Source organism: Narcine bancroftii, chromosome 3, assembly GCF_036971445.1.
Source record: "Narcine bancroftii isolate sNarBan1 chromosome 3, sNarBan1.hap1, whole genome shotgun sequence".
Taxonomy (NCBI): Eukaryota; Metazoa; Chordata; class Chondrichthyes; order Torpediniformes; family Narcinidae; genus Narcine; species Narcine bancroftii.
The window spans coordinates 302,904,502-302,927,857 of record NC_091471.1 but is presented as its reverse complement, the minus strand read 5'-3'; the positions used below and the strand labels follow the sequence as shown (position 1 = coordinate 302,927,857).

Sequence of the window (23,356 nt, the reverse complement as noted above, 5' to 3'; positions counted from 1 at the left end):
CAACCGTGCCTGCCTGTCCCACATCGGGCTTGTCAGTCACCAATGAGCCTGCAACAGACGTGGACTTACCCCTCCATAAATCTTCGTCCGTGAAGCCAAGCCAAAAGAAGAAACAGCACAGGAATGGGCCATTTGGCCCACAAATTCATGCAGCCCAATTTTACACCCCATTAACTTACATCCCTAGTACATGGGAGGAAACAGAAGCCCCCGGAGAAAACCCATGCAGACACGGGGAGAAAGTACAAACTCCTTACAGACAGCACAGGATTCAAACCCTGGTCCAGTATCTCTGGCACTGTAAAGATGTTTCGCTAACCGCTGAGCCAACTGTGTGTGACGTGGTTGTATCAAACAAGGTTTCTCCTTTTTAGTCAGTTTGCGACCTTCGCCAATGCTTTTCCATTCGTTCCCTTATCAAGATCAGCAGAGCCCGCCAACAGTCACCCACAACGATACCCCCTCAACTTAAACCAATACTTCATATCTGACCCAGGATCTGTCCTTGCACATACATGAACATGGAACAGCTCAGCCTCATTCCCTGCACAGTTAGGACGCAGTAGTGAACAAACAGCAATTTCTTCCTAGAGACAAGGTTATACAGCATGGAAATGGTCTTTCATTCAACTGTCTTCGACTTCATTTATTTGCTTTCACCCCATGTCCCTATAACTCCTATCTGTGTAGCTGTCTAAATGTCTTTCAAACATTATAATTTTATCTACCTTCACCCATCTGTATCTATGCGAAAAATATTGCCCCACAGGTCTTCTTTAAATCTTTTCCTCCCTTACCATAAAGCTAAATTTTAGATTTCCCTACCCCAGGAAAAACCATCACCTTATCCTTGCCCCTTGTGATTTTATGTTCCTCTCTAAGATTATTCCTCAGCCTCTTGCACTCCAAGGAAAAAAGGCCCAGGCCCCAGTTTCTCATTATTACTCAAGCAGCAATATTCCTGAGCCCAAAACATTGATTATGTACAGTATTTTGACCAGCTGAGTTTCTCATGCATTGTGTTTTTACTTCTCACTTGTCAAACAAGTCAAATTTCACATGTCATTCCTTCGCCCACTGTCTCTGTTCATTAAAACCCCATTGTAATCTTAAATAACATTCCTCATTGTCAACTACACCTATTTTAGGTGTAATCTATAAACTTATTTCACCATGCCACTTACACAGAGGACATCATTGGTCACAGGGCTCCAATCTGAAAAAAAAAAATCACCCTCCACTATCACCCCCTTACTCCTACACTGCCAATTTTCTATCCAACCAGACCTTGTCAAAGGCCTTGCTGAAGTCTATGTAAAGAATATCTAGTATCCTGCCCTTATCAAGCCTCTTGGCCACTTGTTCAAAACACTCAAATTTGTTGGATAAGATTTCCAAAGCACAAATCTGACTAAAAATCCTTGCCTTTCCAAATGCACATGGATCCTCATTACAAAAGACAATACAAAGACAGATTCCAAATTTGTCAGAGATACATTTTAGTGAGCTCAAGAGATTTATAAGAGGCTGAAGTTCAGGAAGGATTCGAGAATTGGAAGCTAAAAACAAACTGCTAGGTGAACTCAGCAGGACACACAGCATCTGTGGAGAGAAGATGCCCAATTGTTCAGGTCAAAAATATGTAGCAGAACTTGAGGGGAGAGGGTGTGACAGGATCAGAAGATGATAGACTGAGGAGTGAAGGATGATGGACAGGTAGAGCTGGGAGAGAGAATTCGTAGTCACGGGTCACTGGGTAATGGGTAGAAGCACGAAAGAAAGGAAAAGTGGGAGCAGAGTCATTTAGGAGGAGGTGGGGACATGGCAGAGGTTAATGAGCAAGGACACTAAAACTACAAGTGCTGAAATCTTCTGTTGATAATGGGATGCATTTTAGGGAAGGAAGCGCAGATGGAACCAGATGGAAGGAGGGAATTTGGTAGGAGATTAGTTGTTGATGGAACCAGAAAGGAAGAGGAGGACAAAAATGGGCAATGTGGCTGGAGTGGGGTATGCAAAAGAAATCCGTGTACTACATGTACTGGAGAAAAATCAGGAGTCAGGTAAAGCAGCATCCATGCAAGGTAGGATGCTTTGTAGGCCCGAGCCCTTTGTTAGGACAGCCTTCTCAAAGGGCCCCCAGGCCTGGAGATTTCTCCAGCACATTTGTGTATTGCACTTGATCCTAGCATCTGTTGATTTTCTTCTTTTCAATGGAGGTGAGGGAGATAGTATAGGAAAAACTGTTGCATGTCCTTCTCCTGCAGTGGGAAGTGCAGGGGTCTGGGAGCAATGAAAGGAACAGGGAATCACTTTTTTAAAATAACACAGCCGCTATGTTCCAGGATATTATTCCCAAATTCCCAGAAAGCAGTCTGTGTAAAAAAAAAAATCAGAATAGAAAGGAGATTCCTGTTCTGAATTTTTACCTGCAGCTCCCCTAGACATTATTGCAGACTGCCTGCAGTCTAAACTGAACTGCAGGCGGTCTGCAACAATGAGCTAGTGAATAGGTTGACATTGACACTGTACATTGCACGTAGGATACACATCACAGTTGATGTCAACCCACGCCCAACCACAGGTCATTCCAATATGAATGGTCACTCTGGAAGGTAGGTGTAATAACTGCCAACAGAAAAAATCCATCAACTATATGTAAAAAAAACAAAGGAGAATCATTCCTGTAGAAGGTGGAAAGTGGTGAGAAGCAATGCTCCCTCCAAGCTGTACAATGCACAAAAGGTTAGTTACCTAAAATAATTAGTAATTATGATACTTGAGTAACTAAATACATTACTTCATAGAATGCAATCATACTTGTTTTATATTAAAACATGCCAAAACAGTTTTATTGGCCATGAGAGATAGTCTGCACCAAAATGATCTTGAATCATTTTCAAGTTTCCATTTGCACAAGCATTCAGTCCGCACATACTTTTGTCACAGGAAAAAAATTTGCACAAGATTTTTGCACACACCGACTACTAAATATTAGAAGGAACACTGGTGAGAAGTTGTGGTTAATGGTGGGATTCCTTTGCTACTGGGCAAAAAGGGCAAAGAATTAATATATTGATGTGGAGTCTAGCAGGGCGAGGTGCCAGCTCAGGGTACTCCATCTCATTTGTACCTGGGGTAGGGGATGGACTCCATGAACCACATTAAAGGGAAGACATGCTTCCTGAAAAAGGGGCCCAAGCAAGAACCCACTTTAAGAAAAGATGCAGCAGAGACAGGAACTGGGAGAGAGTGATGACATTCCTTCAAGAGACAGGGAGCAAAGACATTGCTGTGGGACCTGGTGCATTTATAGTAAACATCAGTGGGATGGAGACTGAGATCCATAAAAGGGAAAGAAGTGTTAGAAATGGTCCAAAAGAATGAGTGGATTGAAGTTTAGTAGCGAAGGCAGTGAGTTCTGCACAAGCACAGGCAGGCAGCACCATGCAGTCGGCAATGTAACAGAGTTGGGGTGTGGTATCAGAGAAAGTCTGTTCCATGTAGCCAACAATAAACAAATGTAGCTGAGGCTCCATGCAAGTGCCATGGTTACATTTGATTTGAATGAAGTGAGAAGAATCAAAAGAGAAGTTGTTCAGGATAAAACCAAGTTCTGCCAGGCTGAAGGGTGTGTTGGAGAGGGAAACTGTTTGGATGTTTGCTGGTGAAACAAATAGTTTTAACATCTTCCAGAATTAGGGTGCTTGACCAAAAAGACACAAACCCCCCCAAGGATGAGCAATTAAGTTCTGGAGACCAGAAGTAGAGGTTCAGATATGACTAGAAATGTGATGGGGATGTCAGAGATTGCAGACACGTGGAGGAGGCTGTCCATGAAGGAGTAACTCATCTTGAGAATGTTACAAATGAGGCAGTGCTCAACTGGGAGTCAGTCAGTGCTCAACTGGGAGTCAGTCAGTGCTCAACTGGGAGTCAGTCAGTGCTCAACTGGGAGTCAGTCAGTGCTCAACTGGGAGTCAGTCAGTGCTCAACTGGGAGTCAGTCAGTGCTCAACTGGGAGTCAGTCAGTGCTCAACTGGGAGTCAGTCAGTGCTCAACTGGGAGTCAGTCAGTGCTCAACTGGGAGTCAGTCAGTGCTCAACTGGGAGTCAGTCAGTGCTCAACTGGGAGTCAGTCAGTGCTCAACTGGGAGTCAGTCAGTGCTCAACTGGGAGTCAGTCAGTGCTCAACTGGGAGTCAGTCAGTGCTCAACTGGGAGTCAGTCAGTGCTCAACTGGGAGTCAGTCAGTGCTCAACTGGGAGTCAGTCAGTGCTCAACTGGGAGTCAGTCAGTGCTCAACTGGGAGTCAGTCAGTGCTCAACTGGGAGTCAGTCAGTGCTCAACTGGGAGTCAGTCAGTGCTCAACTGGGAGTCAGTCAGTGCTCAACTGGGAGTCAGTCAGTGCTCAACTGGGAGTCAGTCAGTGCTCAACTGGGAGTCAGTCAGTGCTCAACTGGGAGTCAGTCAGTGCTCAACTGGGAGTCAGTCAGTGCTCAACTGGGAGTCAGTCAGTGCTCAACTGGGAGTCAGTCAGTGCTCAACTGGGAGTCAGTCAGTGCTCAACTGGGAGTCAGTCAGTGCTCAACTGGGAGTCAGTCAGTGCTCAACTGGGAGTCAGTCAGTGCTCAACTGGGAGTCAGTCAGTGCTCAATGGGAGTCAGTCAGTGCTCAACTGGGAGTCAGTCAGTGCTCAACTGGGAGTCAGTCAGTGCTCAACTGGGAGTCAGTCAGTGCTCAACTGGGAGTCAGTCAGTGCTCAACTGGGAGTCAGTCAGTGCTCAACTGGGAGTCAGTCAGTGCTCAACTGGGAGTCAGTCAGTGCTCAACTGGGAGTCAGTCAGTGCTCAACTGGGAGTCAGTCAGTGCTCAACTGGGAGTCAGTCAGTGCTCAACTGGGAGTCAGTCAGTGCTCAACTGGGAGTCAGTCAGTGCTCAACTGGGAGTCAGTCAGTGCTCAACTGGGAGTCAGTCAGTGCTCAACTGGGAGTCAGTCAGTGCTCAACTGGGAGTCAGTCAGTGCTCAACTGGGAGTCAGTCAGTGCTCAACTGGGAGTCAGTCAGTGCTCAACTGGGAGTCAGTCAGTGCTCAACTGGGAGTCAGTCAGTGCTCAACTGGGAGTCAGTCAGTGCTCAACTGGGAGTCAGTCAGTGCTCAACTGGGAGTCAGTCAGTGCTCAACTGGGAGTCAGTCAGTGCTCAACTGGGAGTCAGTCAGTGCTCAACTGGGAGTCAGTCAGTGCTCAACTGGGAGTCAGTCAGTGCTCAACTGGGAGTCAGTCAGTGCTCAACTGGGAGTCAGTCAGTGCTCAACTGGGAGTCAGTCAGTGCTCAACTGGGAGTCAGTCAGTGCTCAACTGGGAGTCAGTCAGTGCTCAACTGGGAGTCAGTCAGTGCTCAACTGGGAGTCAGTCAGTGCTCAACTGGGAGTCAGTCAGTGCTCAACTGGGAGTCAGTCAGTGCTCAACTGGGAGTCAGTCAGTGCTCAACTGGGAGTCAGTCAGTGCTCAACTGGGAGTCAGTCAGTGCTCAACTGGGAGTCAGTCAGTGCTCAACTGGGAGTCAGTCAGTGCTCAACTGGGAGTCAGTCAGTGCTCAACTGGGAGTCAGTCAGTGCTCAACTGGGAGTCAGTCAGTGCTCAACTGGGAGTCAGTCAGTGCTCAACTGGGAGTCAGTCAGTGCTCAACTGGGAGTCAGTCAGTGCTCAACTGGGAGTCAGTCAGTGCTCAACTGGGAGTCAGTCAGTGCTCAACTGGGAGTCAGTCAGTGCTCAACTGGGAGTCAGTCAGTGCTCAACTGGGAGTCAGTCAGTGCTCAACTGGGAGTCAGTCAGTGCTCAACTGGGAGTCAGTCAGTGCTCAACTGGGAGTCAGTCAGTGCTCAACTGGGAGTCAGTCAGTGCTCAACTGGGAGTCAGTCAGTGCTCAACTGGGAGTCAGTCAGTGCTCAACTGGGAGTCAGTCAGTGCTCAACTGGGAGTCAGTGCCAACAAGATGCAGTGACAGTTGGCCTGGGCAGTAGAATTTCAGATGACTTCAATTTTGGGAGAGTAGAACAAAGCTAGCAAGGCAGAAGTACATTGGGAAATAAGGGGGTGAAATTCAGAACTAGATAGTGAGGAAGCGGAAATGAGGTGTAAACAGGATATGAGATGGCCATGTTGAATTATAGGACCATAAATATTAATGGAATACATAACCAAATTAAACGAAAGAGGCTATTAAATTTCCTGAAAAAATAGATATAGCATTTGTGCAGGAAACGCATCTAACTGAAGTGGAACATAATAAATTAAAGAGAGACTGGGTAGGGCACATAGCGGCAGCATCATATAATTCAAAAGCCAGAGGTGTAGCTATATTAATTAATAAAAATGTACCAATCAAAATAGACGGGGAAATAATAGATCCAGCAGGGAGGTATGTAATGATAAAGTGTCAAATATATTCAGAATTTTTGAATTTGATCAATATATATGCACCTAATGAAGAGGATCAAAAGTTTATGCAAGATATTTTTTGAAGATTGTAGATACGCAAGGGAATATATTGATAGGAGGGGATTTTAACTTTAATTTCGATCCACTGTTGGATAAAACTGGACAAAAGACTAGCAAAAAGAATAAAGTGGCCAAATTTATGGTAAAATCAATGCAGGAAATGAAACTTATGGATATATGGAGAAGGCAGCACCCAAGGGAGAAGGAATACTCGTATTATTTGAGTAGGCATAAAACATACTCAAGGATTGATATGTTTTTGTTGTCAGCCCATATTCAAGGGAGAGTTAGGAAAACTGAATGTAAAGCTAGATTGCTATCTGATCATTCACCCCTGTTATTAGCAATAGAACTGGAGGATATCCCACCAAGAACATATAGATGGAGGTTAAACTCCATGCTACTTAAAAGGCAGAATTTAGAGAGTTTATTGAAATGTACTTTGAAATAAATACGGAATCAGTGAAATACAGAACTAGATACACACCAGTATATGATGAGACCTGAAGAGGATAGCTTGGATTATCTGAACATATAGCTGGAAGAAACGTCTGCCCAAGCTCCAAAGCCTAGAACTACATGTGGAGAAAACCTAACAATACAAGCAGAAAGCTCAAGAAAAACAGTGACGAGATTGAGCAGGGTGCTTTCAAAACGCAGGTCATCAGTTTTTCAGGTAGTGTGCCAAGGAACATTGTGTAGATGAGAAACAGGAGTAACTAAAGGCTGTTCTTGGCAGAATGCAAATGGTAAATGGTAATGAGAAGACATTAGTTCCAAATTTTTGTGCTACAACTAGATAAAGTCTGAACTAGGCAAATAAGCAAAGAATTCAGAGGAAGTGAAATTGGTTGAGACAGTAGATGTTTCAGCAGTAATTCGAAATGAGAAGATCCAGAGCGGGCAGCTGGCCAGGGCGAGGTGTCCAAAAGGATGAAAAAGACGTAAAGCAGAAGTGGTCTCCAGTGGGGTTTGTTCACTGGTGAGACAAACAAGAGAGCAGAGTGTCAGAGGTAGTGAGACTGGAATAAAATTTGTGGCACGGTTGACATAGCAGTTAGCGCAATACCTTTACAGCACCAGGGTTTTAATCCCGCGCTGTCTGTAAGGAATTTGTATGTTCTCCCTGTGTCTGCGTGGGTTTCCTCCCACCCTTTGAAATTTACCAGGGGTGTAGGTTAATTTGGTGTAAATTGGGCAGCCCGTTTTAGTGGGCCGAAATGGCCTGTTACCATACTGTGTGTCTAAGACCAAGTTACATCTTCAACAGTGAACCTTCTCAACACTAGAACAGAGATGAGACTGGAGGATTTCTAAATTTGCATGTTCTTGTAAAGAAAGGCAATTTGAAGATCTGTTGATAGGGTTGCCATGAGATTATTTATGATCATGCCAGACTTGAGAGTTGGGGGTAGAAGAAGGATAACAGTACAAGAGGGAAAGAACAGTTAACAATATCAACCATTTTGGAGAAGAGGCAAGGATGTTGTGTGCTAATTGGCTTCATTTTTGTGAAACTCCTCTGGTTTGGTTAAATAAAATTTCAGTATCTCATGCAGCTCCATAAACATTATGTTCGATGACAGTTTACGCATTTTCCTACATTAAAGGCACTTTGTAAATACCAGTTATTTACTTAGGGCTAGAATCTCAAAATTAAAACTAGATTGTCAGAAAGAAAAAATAAGCACTTTCTCTCCACAAAATATTTTTTTAAAACTTAAAATTCCTCGGTTCTCCTCGGTCCACCACTCCCAGCCCTCCTTTATCCAAAAAAAATCTGCATGATGGACAAATGTTTCCATGAAAGCAGAACTTTTGTTAGGGAAAGGCATCGTGGGCTGTAGGACAAAAGTTTGTGGATGGAGTGGAGGTCCACATCACCCATGATCCAACAGCATGGTCAGCCAGAGACCTAGAACTGCTCTGAATTAATTAACGAGTCAACAAGACCAATAGGCTGCACCAGCAATGTAAAAGATGGTGGCAGAATCAAGAAACTATTGGTTTTCAAGGCTTGAGAAGGTTCAATGACCAATTTTGCTAAAAATAGTTGGGTTTTAAAAAAAAAATTCACCCCCATTGGAAAATAGTCTTAATTGATAAATCGCCTAAAAAAAACCATCACATCTTGGCAATGATCACAAATGTAAATCATTCCACTCCCAGGAATGTTATGTAAAGATAGTAAACCATACCATCAACCCAAACTACATATTACAAAGTAGATTACGCTACTGTTATCTGTTCTGCAAATATAGATCAAATGATTAATGGGCTGCAAAGTATTTTTCAAATGTCAAATTAAAAAAAATACTAACTTGATTTATATTCTAAAGTTAAACCCTCCATTCTGAAATGCATGGTAATATGTCAGCAGTATTTCATCCAAGCATCTAAAGCTTTTCAGTTTCAAGCCTCAGAAATCTGCCTGTGCCAATTTAGAAATCATATCTCTTCCATAATGCACCAGTCTTCATTTAGCATTTGGAAATAACAAAGATTTTTTCTTACACAACAGGAAGAACAAAAACTAGGAGTGTTTCTTTTTGAAAACCACAAAAGCAGAGCTACATTTTAAAAAAGTGTGCAAGTAACCAAAGAGCTCTCCAGCTTATGCTACAAGATCAGCATATCCAGACTCCTCCCATTTTCTCACCACACAGCTTACCCACTTTCTCACCACACAGCTTACCCACCCCCCCCCCCCCACAACCCATCTCCTTCTTCAAGCTATCTACCACCTACGTATCAACTGTCTGCTGCTCAATAAGAAAACAAAGTCATTGTCCAAATAATGCAACAAAAGTACTGTAATTATTACACTCTGAAACCAGTCGAAGACCATGTGTACCAATGTAGACCTATGTACAACTTATTTTGGCTACAAACTTTCTCAACACGAATTTGCAGAAATTATTCAAGTGTTGGACATACAAACAAACGGTTGGAATTTATCTATTCCCTCCCCAAACACTATTTTATTTTGCCCATGGTACATCACTCATTTTTTGGCACTTGTAAATGGAAATGGTATGTGGTTCCATTTTTGGAACCATACATAATGTCAGTAATTAGCAGGTTGTTAAGGAGAGTGGGCCTTGTCCACAAAACACAGCCAATGGATGCAGAAACTCATCTTCTCTGCAGTAATCAGCTTACTTCATTCAGTACAGATGTCAAATATGGGGCCCAACTTTCATTAAAGTCCCTCCTCATTTATTGAATGAAGACTTTGGTTCAAATTTCCAATTTGCTCTGAAAAAACACCACTCTCCCAACTCAGAGGCATTGAACAGGGCACATAAAACTATGGAGAGACTGCAAGGAAATGGCATGGGGGGGGGGGGGTGGGGGTGGAGGAGAGAGAGAGGGTGGCAGCAGAATCAAACCATGGATGCTAAAGTTATTTTTTAAAAATAGATATTGCTTGAACAAAGGAGGTCAGGTAGTATCTGGGTTTTTTTTTAAGCAGGAAAATGTGTGTTGGGATGAACAGTCTCATACCATGTTTTAGCTTTCTCTTGACTGGCACCCAATTGCCAGTCAGAAATAGAAAATCATAAAATGCAGGTAGAATTATAGCATCAACTATCTACTGGGGCCAAACACTCCACAAGACAAATTTGATGCCAGAATTATTTTTAGAATCTAATAATACACCACCTCATTCCATAGACTGATTTAAATCATTCAGAGGCAGGCCTGGATCAGAGAGCTTGAGTGACTAGGAGAGGTTGGATAGACTAGATTGTTTTTTCTTGGAGCAGAAGCCAAGTGAATGGTCTCAAATTATGAGCACAGAAATGTTGCCCACGTCAGAGGTGCCTGGGTGAGGGAGAAACAAACAACTCAAGGCATTTGGACATGTAGGTTGGCTCCTTTTATTATGTAATTGAGTAAGGAATGGAGGGGTATAGAAACAACGCATGCAAGGAATTAATAGAGGCAAACATGCTGGTCGGCACAGACTGTATATGCATGTCAAAATCCTCATTAAAGATTTAGTTTTCCCAGTCTCATATCCACTGCCATCAAGCTCCAATCCACCCAATTAAAAATTCCTCCAAGCCCCCATGATAACAGGGGCTTGATCATTTCTATTTGTAAAAAAAAAGAACTTTTACACAGATGAAAATATGCCCCATAAATCATTCAAACCATTAAACGTGCACTTCATCGTTTCACCTCTTCCTTCACCAGCAATTCATTTTAGAAAAGGGAGTTCAATCTCAAGGAGTCGTTTACATTCCAGCCTTTGCTCATTTCTGGGAACTCACAAGGGTGAAATTCCATCGCCCTCTGAATATGTGCGCGACGAGTTCGGAAAAGAGGATGCTTTCCAAAGCCAAACAGTTCTCAGAAACTGCGGCGGGTTGCATCACATTCCCGAGAACTCCCCTTGCGGCACTCCAGCCTGCTGCCAAAAGCCGGCTCGGTAGCGTGCGAGAGGCGACGAAAGACAGCTGGACTGAGTCACCAGGAAGCGCAGGCAGTGAGGCGAAGCACGTGGGCACCACGGCAAGTCCGCCCCCTCTCTCCGCCCATTGGCCCACGCCAACCTAGCCTCTCCCCCTCCCCGATTGTTCCGGGTTTGGCTCAAAGCCCCGCCCATACCCCCGCATTGTAGGAACGAGGGAGTATTTGCTACTCGGAGAAACCACCCAGCACTTGGGACTGGAATAGAACAGTCGCGGTGATTGAAGTAAACCCAATGGTGCAGCTCAAACAGCGCACTTTATCGAACAAGAAGAAAGAGGCACAGCCAACGTTCCGGGCTTCAAGTTATGAAAAATTGGGTGCAGTTTTGGGTCACCTGACGATAGAAAAGATTGCGGAGGAAAAGTTACTGGAATGTGGCCCAACCCTCAGAAACCGAGTGACAGGAGAGGGTTAAACTGATTAGGACTTGATTCCCCGAAGCAAAGAAGAATGAAGGAGATTTGAAAGATGTGAGAGTAATTGCAGATAGGCTTTTTTCCACTGAGGGGAGATACAAAGCAGAGACGTGGGTTCAGAGTAGAAGAGGACACAGAAAGTGGTGGGAGTGTGGAACGAGCTGCCAGCTGAAGTGAATGCGGACGCGATTTTAACACTGAAGATGGATTGGGGGGGGGTATGGACTGAGTGCAGGTCAGTGGGACTAGGCTTAAAAATGGATCGGCACAGACTAAAAGGGCGTGTTGATGTGCTGTAATGTAAAATGGAACAACCTCGGGCGCCTGTCTACATTTCTTATACCTCAAGTCCGAATCTTTGGCGAGGTTTCTCCAACACTGTGTTTTAACTTGGACTGGAATCCTGTCCTAACGTTTTAAAAGTCAAGAGAACTTGCCAACCACGAGCCTTCCACCCCCCCCCCCCCCCCCACACACACTCACACGTGCCTCTTTCCAACCAGTTTTCTGGTAAAATATTAATGCAGCCCCTCCCATCTCGTTGCACTTGATTCAGGCAAAGCAGCCTTCTTCCAAAAGGAACAGACCGCACCCCGCATCTAACATGGCTAAATATCACTGTTTTCCCAAGTCAGCCCACTCCCGTCACTTGACAGACAGTTCCGGCCTATCCCAATTATGGGCTCCTTTCCTCCGCCTCGCAGCGCGTTTGGGTTCTCCGCCCTTGGCCACGGCGGGAGGGGAAAAGGCGAGGACGATGGAGGCAGCAGCGGGCCAGGCTGCTCAGCTCCCTGACCGCCGTTCTCTCTCTTCTTTCCCCCCACCCCATTAATCAGCACCATCCCACTCTCTCCTTCCCAAACGGGCACAGCTCTCCGCCCAAGGGAGGGAGCGGCCCGGAAGACATGGTGGGTGGAGGGGGGATTGGGAAGCCAGCTGGGTTTCCGCGGCCAAAGGGCAAGTCTGGGGTGCCATGTGGCGCGGCCCCAAAACCTCGGGGGGGGGGGGGGGACGCACCCCACCCATGGATCTCAGTAACAGGTGGTCTGGCCTCCCTCCCTCCAAGCAGACGGAAAAGGTCTGCCGGAGCCCGAACCCCTCAACCCACCACGCCTTCAAACTTAAACCTTGTGCCAACAGAACGAAACCGAGTAACGGCCCTTTTGTCCAAGACCCAGCCTCAATCCGAATCTGCTACATTAGGCCTGCGACCGAGAGTCTCATTGTCCGCTCCACCAACGACCCTCCCCTTCCCAGAATCGCCAAGTCCGCAAATGGGGGCATTAACCTGCCGGGGGTGGGGGTGAAGAACGGACGAAGCAAACTTCTTTGTTCCGTGCCCACGACCAACATTTTTGATAGGCTCTCCCGTGGATTTAACACCAAAGGCTGGAAAGGAGACGAACATGACCGCTGACAGTTCAATCACCATTAAGGATTCCCGGGTTTCCACCGGGAAGGCGACCCGGTGCAACCCAAGAGCGGGTGAAAAAGGAAAGAACAAAGGGAACCGTCAGCGACATCCCACACGATCGCTCCAACGTGGTCTCCCACGCCCGGCCCCTACCTGTGTGCGTCCTCATGTGCGCTTTCAGATGGGACGATTTTCCATACACTTTGTCGCAGCCTGCAAAGTAACACTGGTGCTTTTTCAGCGTCGATCGGTCCGAGCGTTTCGTTTTCCTCCTTTCCGAGGTGGAGCCTGCGTGGCTGAGGGACGGGGGAGTGGCGGGCGTCCAGGGTCCCTCGGACAGCGTGGTGTAGCCGCTCTCCAAACTCTCCCCGGAGCAGGAATTGCTGCTCTCCGAGTTGGAAGACGTGGGCCGGGACTTCTGCAAATCGGTCAGAATGCTGGCCACCATCAGCAGGTTCCCACCGTCCTTCAGCGTGTCGCTCACCTCTTTGTCCTCCTTGGAAGCCAGCTCGCCAGGATCTTTCAGCGTCGAGCGGTGGACCACGGCGCAACTGGAAATGGACATCAGGCACTCGGCGGCGAAGTAATCGGGACCCGCGAACGCAGTCATGGCTGACAGGGGCAGGTTGTGTGCGCGTGAGGAGGAGCCCTCCCCCCCACCTCCACCCTCCTCCTCCTCCTCCTCCCCCCCCCCCACCCGCCCCTCCCCCTCTCTGGCCGGTACTCGGTGCAGATGCAGCCTCCCGCAGGATTCTGGAGACAAGCCGGCGAAGTGGACCCGCTGCGCCGCGGCCCCGATGCTTTGTCTCGCGAAGGCAGGACTCGAACCGCCCCCTCCGAGTGGGGCGTGACGCGCCGGGCGGATCCCAGCCGTGACGCTCGTTTCTTGACGCTGGAAACCCCTGCCTGCGGGCGAAGAGTTAGCATCCCACCCAGAGGAAGCGAGGGAGGGAGGGGGGGGGAGGGGAGGTGGGGGCAGAGTAGAGGGAGGATTGTGGGGAGAGGGGATTGGGGGGGGAGGGGAGGGGAGGGGGAGAGTAGAGGGAGGATTGTGGGGAGGGGGATTGGGGGAGGCGAGGGGGGAGAGTAGGAGGATTGTGGGGAGGGGAGGGGGAGAGTAGAGGGGGATTGGGGGAGGGGGGGGATTGTGGGGAGGGGGGGGATTGTGGGGAGGGAGGGGGATTGTGGGGAGGGGGGGGATTGTGGGGAGGGAGGGGGATTGTGGGGAGGGGGGGGATTGTGGGGAGGGGGGGATTGTGGGGAGGGGGGGATTGTGGGGAGGGGGGGGATTGTGGGGAGGGGGGATTGGGGGGGGAGGGGAGGGGAGGGGGAGAGTAGAGGGAGGATTGTGGGGAGGGGGATTGGGGGAGGCGAGGGGGGAGAGTAGGAGGATTGTGGGGAGGGGAGGGGGAGAGTAGAGGGGGATTGGGGGAGGGGGATTGTGGGAAGGGGGGGGATTGTGGGGAGGGGGGGGATTGTGGGGAGGGGGGGGGATTGTGGGGAGGGAGGGGGATTGTGGGGAGGGGGGGATTGTGGGGAGGGGGGGATTGTGGGGAGGGGGGGGATTGTGGGGAGGGGGGATTGTGGGGAGGGGGGGGATTGTGGGGAGGGGGGGATTGTGGGGAGGGGGGGATTGTGGGGAGGATGGGGGGAAGTGGGGGAGGGAAAGAGGGAGGGGGAGGAAAGGGGTTGGAGATGGGGAGGGGTGGGGAGGGAGGGAGAGGTGGAGGGAAAATGAGGAGAGGGATGGAGAAGGGGAGGGAGATGGGGAAGGGGGTGGGGAGAATAGTTTGGCTACTTTCCAAATTTCAGAATGCAAAAAAAATTGTGCACGAGTGAAAATAGTATCCATTTCACCTGCCAAAAAGTACAAAGGCGTTATGTGAAACTACCATGGGCAGGGTGAGGTGGTGGAACCACTGAAGCCTGCAAAGCTGCTCACTTCATAGTGTTCGTGAGCAGATGTTTTGCTCCAGAGTACAGACAGGAGAAAAGGGGACATGCATCTGCATTAACTTGCACTGGGTTCAAATTAAGAAGTAGGACCATTAACCTGACTCCTTGCCACATGTGGTGGCATGCTGAAATTGAGCTGCAGTTATTAATTCCCTTATCCACCTATTACCTCCTGCCTTTGGGACTGTGCTCATCCTATCATTTTGTTTGGGTGCCTGCCAACCTTTTCCCTACCTTGATGAAGGGCTTAAGTCCAAAACACTGGTTATGTGTCTTCAACTTTGCTAAATGAAGTACATTGTTTGACCTGCTGAGTTTCTCCAGCATTGATTTCTGATTTATTTTCTGAGTTCACAGATGAGATCACATACAAGCCTGAGATTCTTTTTCCTGCGTGCCTGAAGTGGTGAAAGCAGGCTCAATTTGAACATTAAAGAATTTGGACAGGTACATGGATGGGAGGGGAATGGACTGGGTTCAGGTCAGTGGGACAAGACAGAATAATAGTTTGACACAGACTGGAAGGGCTAAAGAGCCTGTTTACTGAGCTGTAATCTCCTAATGTTCTAAACAGAGGAAGGCATGCCCATCTTGGAGACTGTGAGGCTGTTGTAACACAAAAGACTGCAGTCACTATGATTGTAGTAAATTCACACAGAAATGCTGGAGGAACTCAGCAGGTCTTGTAGCATCCATAGGAGGTAAAGATATATAACCAATGTTTTGGGCCTGAGAGCTTCCTCAAGGTATGAGTAAAATGCAGGCAGGTGCCTGCAATTTTACCTCTATGGATGCTGCGAGACCTGCTGAGTTCCTCCAGCATTTGTGTTTTTGTCATGTTGAAGACTGCCCATTGGTGGCAGAGTCCGCGGATCCTCCATTGACCTCAGAACAGAAGTGGAAGTTAATAAAATTTGGCCGAATGGTCCACCAACAATAACCTCGCACTCATTGTCACCAAAACTAAGTAGCTGATTATTGAATTCAGGAAGGGAAAACCAGATGTGTACGATTCAGCGATCATTGGGAGATCAGAGGTGGAGAGGGTGTGCAAATTTATTTTTTTGGGAGTCACGATCTCGAAGGATCTTTCCTGGATCTAGCCCACAAATGGCATTGTGAAGAAAGCACATCAGCCACCCTACTTCCTCAGGAGTTTGCGGAGGTTTGGTATGACATTGGAAACCCTGTCAAATTTCTACAAATGTATAGTGGAAAGTGTGCTGACCGGCTACATCACAGTCTGGGGACACCAATACCCCTGAGTGTAAAGCCCTGCAAAAACTCCCAGGACATCACAGGCAAACACCTGCTCACCACAGAGAACATCTACAAGGAACACTGCTGTCAGAGAGCAGCAGCAATCATCAAGGATCCACATCTCCCACCCAGCTGTTGCCATCAGGAAAGAGGTATAGGTGTCACAAGACTTGTTACCACCAGGTTCAGGAACAGCTGCTACCCCTCCACCATCAGACTCCTCAACCAGGGACTCTATTATTTGTTTATTTCCCTTTTCTCTGCATTGCACAGTCATTTGTTTGTTTACATGTGTACATTGTGTACAATTTTTTTTGTAATACCAATAAGTGGTAATCCTGCCAAGCACACAGGAAAAAAGAATCTCAGGGTGGTATATGATCTCATCGGTGTACTCAGAAAATAAATCAGAAATCAATGCTGGAGAAACTCAGCAGGTCAAACAGTGTACTTCATTTAGCAAAGTTAAAGACACATAACCAATGTTTTGGGCTTAAGCCCTTCATCAAGGTAGGGAAAAGGTTGGCAGGCACCCAAACAAAATGATCAGATGAGCACAGTCCCAAAGGCAGGAAGTAATAGGTGGATAAGGGAATTAATAACTGCAGCTCATACCAGCATGCCACCACATGTGGCAAGGGGGTCAGGTTAATGGTCCTACTTCTTCATTCAAACCCAGTGCAAGTTAATGCAGATGCATGTCCCCTTTTCTTCTGTCTGTACTCTGGAGCAAAACATCTGCCCACGAACACTATGAAGTGAGCAGCTTTGCAAGCTTCAGTGGTTCCACCACCTCACCCTGCCCATGGTAGTTTCACATAACGCCTTTGTACTTTTTGGCAGGTGAAATGGATACTATTTTCACTCGTGCACAATTTTTTTTGCATTCTGAAATTTGGAAAGCAGCCAAACTATTCTCCCCACCCCCTTCCCCATCTCCCTGTGAGGAAGTTCCCCCTAAGCTTTTCACCTTTCACCCTTAACCAATGTGTTCTGGTTTGTATCTTACCTAACCTTAGTGGGGGAAAAAACCTGGTTTCATTTACTCCATCTATACTCCTTATAATTTGTATACCTCTATCAAATCTCCAATCATTTTTCTACATTCCCGGGAATAAAGACCTAACCTTTTTAACCTTTCCCTGTAACCTACTTCCTGAAATTCCAGCAACATCCTACTAAATCTTCTCTGCACTCTTCCATTCTTGTATCTTTCCTGTAGTTACACACAATACTCCAAATTTGGCCTCACCGATATCTTATATAACTTTACAATAACATCCCAACTTCTATACTTTGATTTATGAAGCCCACTGCACCAAATCCTCTCTTTACAACCCTGTCGACCTATGATGCCAGTTTCAGGGAATTATGTCGCTATATTCCCAGATCCCTCTGTTCTACCACATTCCTTAATGTCCTACCATTTACTGTGTACGTCCTACTATTTTTAATGGATTTCTGTATGCTCCTTGACACAGGGCTTTGAGGTTCTCCAAATCCTCTCCTTTTCCAGCAGTTGTTCCAAGGGTCGATGGAGACATTCACAAGAATTGGAGTTTGGGACATACTCACTGGGCTAAAGGACCCGTTCCCAGGCTGTACCACTCCATGACTTTTTCCACATAGGTTTTGACAACCTACAAATAATTTCCAGTGTCCACCTGATAGTCCCTTTGCTTTATTCAAGCTTGAAATGGAGAGACTTTCTCGGGGGGCCGTTGTTGAAAATGCAAATGGACCTACTCCATACAGGTGCTGTAAACTAAATGCTAAATAAAGAGGCTGAAGGAAGCTGGAACCCCTGGAGACATTGTATGCAGATCACAGTCCTGGAATTGAACCTGTATCACCGGCGCTGTAACAAAGTTGTGCTCACTGCTGCTCTAACTGTGCTGGCCCTTAACAAATAATTCTCAGCCTCTTGTTCCCCTCAACTTGAATCATAACAGGTGTGGTCAAGAAGGGAAGGCAAAGGCATCACTGCTGCTCTGATACTTGATCTGTATATTTAAAGAGGCTCTTATCAGCTTTGGGTAGGCAGGAAGCAAAGTGGACACTAATTCAGAAAATCATACCAGTAGCAGCATTCAACATCATCCACAATAACCAATTACTTTGTGCCTAGCAGTTATGTCTTTGATAGGGAGTCATGGCACCCAATAATGATGGTGTGCTACTTCTAAAGTATCACTGCCTGTAGTGGATGGCATCATGTTGTAAACAGAGATAAGGCATAATTGCTTATAAAAAGGATGTTTTCCAATATAGTTTTTGTGTTCCCTTTTCCCCCAATTATAAATATTAGACGTGCTCGACATCTCCCAGAGCCTATCCATCTGTTTCAGCTATTAAACCAAGACCTTGGCTATCAGACATAAATCTAGCAAACATGCCACAGAATTCCCCGTTCTACCCATTGTATCTGCTAGTTAATCCCTCCACCCAATACTAAGTCCCCAGCCTGCGCTTTAAGAACACATCCAAGCATTTTTTTTGTATTAAACTCTCACCAACACACTCCTCGTTCCAACATTCCTCCTCCACTAACATTTTATAAATGAGTGGAGAAATCACAAGCTGGTGGTATCTCAAGAAACAGAAATCCTTTGGCCAGGACATCAATTTTAAAATATACCACTTAAAAATAATGGAAAATACTGAAATACTCTACAAGTCATGCAACGTCAAGAGAGAGAGAGAGATCCTCCACTTCGCCTTATATGGATTCTACTCACAGTTCCTTAGGATGAAAACCATTTAAAACTCAAGTATAAAATGCTAATATGTTTTTCATGGCAATTGGTTTAATTTAATCTATTTAAGCCTTTTGTTTTCATTAATAGCTTAATTTTTTTTTGAAAGTAACTTAACAGTCAGGAAAACTAAATAAACGATTAATCAAATGAAGGAACTTATAAGTGATCAAATAATTGTGTCAATTCTGTTAAGAATCCAATGAATGGATGGTTGTGTGTGATTAGAGCCCTATAAAGAATGAAGCCTTCCTTCAAAATGTTTCAATGAGCTTCTAACAATGGAGTCTCGTGACTTAGCTAAATTCATTTGTTCACTGCCAACAAGTTAGAGTCAAGTCCAAAAACCCTTCATTTTTTTTACAGTTGTACAGTTGAAAATCTAGTGATTACAATCTTAACAATTGAATCCTGAGAAAAAGTAGATGCTGAATTACCCAACAACACTAAAAACAATTTTAATTCATGTATGGAGGCAACAGTCGGTTGAGGAAGCTACATCATTGGGTGTATTTAAGGCAAAGATTGATAGGTTGTAAATTAGCCAGGACATCAAAGGAGAATTGGGGATGAGTGGGAAAATGGATCAAATCATGATTGAATGGCAGGGCAAACTCAATGGGCTAGAAATCATTTGTGGGGAAAAAAAAACACAAGCATTTAAAATGCTATTTTTCTGATTGAAAATCAAATATCTAAAGATGCTGGAAATCCGAAATAAAAATGGAAAATGCAGTAAATACTTTTCAGGTCAGGCAGCATCTATGGAGAGAGAAAGAAAGTTAATGTTTTGTCATTGACCTTTTATCGGTATTGTCAGCATTTTCTCTTTTTACCTTTTTGACTATTTCTTCTGTTTATCAGTCACTGCTCCCAGTCTGAACTTCTTTGTAAGGCTGTTGCCTCCATACATGAATTAAAATTGTTTTTAGTGTTGTTGATATAATTTCTGGTAGAGCAGAGACAGAATTCAAATTATGCTACCAACTTTAGACAGCTGAAAGGTGTCATTATAATACAATGATACGACTTCTCCCTGTTTTAACCCCAATCTACATTTTTATTAAGCTTCTTCTTCCTTCAGTGGAACAGGAGTGAACACCAGTTATACTTCATTCACTTATTGGATTCAATCTTGAAATTACCGAGAGCTGTAAAAAAAATCGGAGCCATTTGCCTTCAGCCAGAGAGTGGTAACGCTGTGGAATTTGTTACCACAGTCAGTTGTGGAAGCTACATCATTGGGTGTATTTAAGGCAAAGATTGATAGGTTGTAAATTAGCCAGGACATCAAAGGAGAAGTGGGGATGAGTGGGAAAATGGATCAAATCATGATTGAATGGCAGGGCAAACTCAATGGGCTGAATAGCCTATTTCTGCTCCAATGCCTTATGGAAATCAAATGAGTTCCCAATGATTCAACTTCCCGCAACATCTAAAGTAATCAATATCATTTAAACATATGAATAAAAAAATGGAAGACAATTTCTAAACTATTTCCTCCTTTATTCTTGGTCTGATTTACTCAAGTGGAAATCCTCATTGAAAACATTGTGAAAAAAGATAAAATAATTCAACACTAATTGTTCTGAACACTTCAAAGAAATGGTGTTTGTGTCATGTTGGTACTTAGAATAAAACTGAAACATTAAGTACTAGTGCCACATTGGTACTTAGAATAAAATTGAAACATTAAGCATTCATAATGGTCCTTTGTCCTGTGTGGAACCCACACAATTGTTTTGCCATTTATTTTAGATGCAAGGATTAGATGTGACAAGGCACAATTTATGCATGAATGAAAGTGAGTAGCAGTCCACTGCTGAGTGAAAAGTTACACTGCCCACACTCCTGGACATCAGAAGGAATCGTGGGTTTGAACAAAGCCACAAGTTTCCATCTTGTGCTCAAAATGTCAAAGGTCCGGGGAAGCATTTGAATTTCTTGAGGAAAACTAATAGATTAATAGAAAATGTATGATGTGGAAGCAGGCTGTTTGACCCACTACACCAGTTAAAAGACAGCATTGAGCTGAGTTCCCAGAGCAGCTTCACAGCCTGGAGGCCATAGCTCTTCAAGGACACATTGTCAGATTTCAGAGCATATAAAATGACACCACATACAACCCTGAGATCCTTTTTCCTGTGGGCAAAGCAGAATTACCACTTATTGGTAGTGCAAAAGGACTGTGTGTATACATGTAAACAAATAAAGAACTGTAAACAAATAATGAATGTAAACAAACTGCAATACAGAGAGAATAAAACAATAAAGTGCACAAGTAAGAGTCCTTAAATGAGTCCCTGGAGGGATAGCAGCTATTCCTGAACCTGGTGGTGTGAGTCTTGTGGAATCTATATCTCTTTCCTAATGATAGCAACAAGAACAGAGCGGGCTGGGTGGTTTGAATCCTTGATGATTGCTGCTGCTCTCCTATGGCAGCATTCCCTGTAGATGATAGTGGGGAGGGGTTTGCCTGTGATGTCCTAGGCTGTGTCCACTACATTTTGGAGGGCTTTACACTCAGGGGTATTGGTGTCCCCAGACCAGACCATGATGGAGTCGGTCAGCACACTTACCACCACAAATCTGTCGAAATTTCCCAGAGTTTCTGGCGTCATACCAAACCTCCGCAAACTGCTCACGATGCCATTAATGTGTTGAGTGTAGGAAAGATCCTCTGAGGTTGTGACTCCCAAGAACTCACTCTCCACCACTGATCCCCCAATGATCACTGGATTGTACACCTCCGGCTTTCCCTTCCTGAAGTCAACAATCAGCTCCTTAGTTTTGATGACAGTGATGAGCCACCATTCGGGAGGGAGATGAAAACTTGGCTGATGAGTGCAAGGTTGTTGTTGGTGCACCAATCAGCCAAGTTTTCAATCTCCCTCCCGTATAGTGACTCACTCCCATCCTTTATACAACCCACTACCATGGTATCGTCAGCAAATTTATAGGTGTTATTGTTGTTCCAAGCCACACAGTAGTAGGTGTAAGGTAAGTAGAGCAGGCTATGAATGCAGCCATGTGGTGCTCTGATGCCGATGGAGATTATGGAGGAGATGTTCTTACTAATCCGCATTGATTCAGGTGTGGAAGTGGGAAAATCCATGATCCAATTACACAGTGTGGTGTTGAGTCCCAGGTGTTGGAGTTTGCTGATCAGTTTTGAGGGGAATGATGGCATTAAAAGCTAAACTGTAGTCGATAAAGAGCATCCTGATGTATGCGTCCAGGGTGTTCCAGGGCTTTGTGTGGAACCAGTGAGATGGCATCCGCTGTAGACATGTTGCTACAGTAGGTGACCTGGAGCATATCCATGTCACTGCTCAGACAGGAACTCTTATGTTTCAACACCAGCCTTTCAAAACACCATCACTGTTGAATGTCATATCTTTAAACATCAATGCAGGGAGGTTGTGGGGGGGGGGGGGGGGGTCCTGTTTTTATTGCTGTGATGTCCTTTCAACTGGGTATATTGTATATACTTGTGTAAAAGTCGAATGTTGTAGACCATTTTTAAATGTTACATTTATGGGGTTGACTATTTCATGGACACTATTTTGAGGGGCTGAAATTCACACTAGTATCAAAATACAATATCAGTAACGTAAGTCCAGATGATCTCTGAATGAGTAAAGGACAAAAGCACAATAAAATTTAAGTAATAGTAGAGTCCACATCCTACTATGGGGGAGATTAGGACCACAGTAAGTTTTTGCTTCGCCGGATGATGCGGGAGTTCTGATAGGCGGGTGGCTGCCGTGTTGAGAGTCCACGTTTGAGGTGTTGGTAGCCAGGGTGGGAGTCCACATTGGAGGAGTCTGAAGTTCTGATGGGAAGGCGGCTGGGACGAGGCGAGAGTGTGTTCGAGGAGTCAGGAGTTCCAATGGGCTGGCAGCTGGAGCCAAGGCAAGAGTCCACAAATGGAGCATCGGGAGCTCCAATACATGGGTGGCCGGGGCCAGGGTGAGAGACTAGGGTCAAAAGCAGGGGGTTGACTTTTGCACAAGTATAGAATGTTGTTTAGGATTGGACAAAGACTTCAGTTTATCTCTTCAGCAGTGTGAACCATTTTAAATTTTGAATAAAACAGAAGAGGTTACCTCCTTGCCAATCATGTTTTAAAGGAAACCCATCACCCACTGATGACTGAGCAGCTCCTGGTTTAGTAATCATGAATGGTCAGATTTGCTTGTTACATTAAAATGAGAAAAGTCCAATCAATATAAGCACACAATAAGATCCCAAACAACAAAAAACACATCACCTGATCAGTCCATTTAAAATTCCATATATTGTCATGTACATAAAATACATTAAAATTGTTTTCCTTTGTTTGGCTGTGAAGGTAACTTGTCGAGCGATTCTATCAAGACAAGAAGCAAAAAAGAGTCCCTTCAGAGTCATCAAATGTCCATGGATCCTGCCACCTCCTCCTCTGACTAAAGAAATTCCTCCGCATCTCTGTTCTAAGCAGAGGCCCTTTAATTCAGAAGTTGTGCCCTAGTGTCCTAGACTCTCCTATCATGGTAAACAACTTTTCTACATCTGCCACCACTCTCTAA

The 23,356-nt window shown here is 45.4% G+C and overlaps 1 protein-coding gene and 1 long non-coding RNA gene across 2 annotated transcripts in view; one reads left to right on the top strand and one right to left on the bottom strand.

The window, feature by feature from the left end:
• Positions 1-13,482, bottom strand: part of LOC138759012 (Krueppel-like factor 9) — a 21,988-nt gene extending 8,506 nt beyond the window's left edge. Inside the window, exon 1 of the mRNA XM_069928780.1 lies at positions 12,967-13,482. Within this exon, the coding sequence (XP_069784881.1) occupies positions 12,967-13,423 (457 nt within the window). The 5' untranslated portion in view covers positions 13,424-13,482. The remainder of the gene's footprint in view (positions 1-12,966) is intronic.
• LOC138759013 (uncharacterized) lies at positions 11,009-23,356 on the top strand. The gene is made up of 3 exons (XR_011354588.1): positions 11,009-11,634; positions 15,127-15,216; positions 23,140-23,356. It is a non-coding gene; the product is annotated as an uncharacterized lncRNA (long non-coding RNA).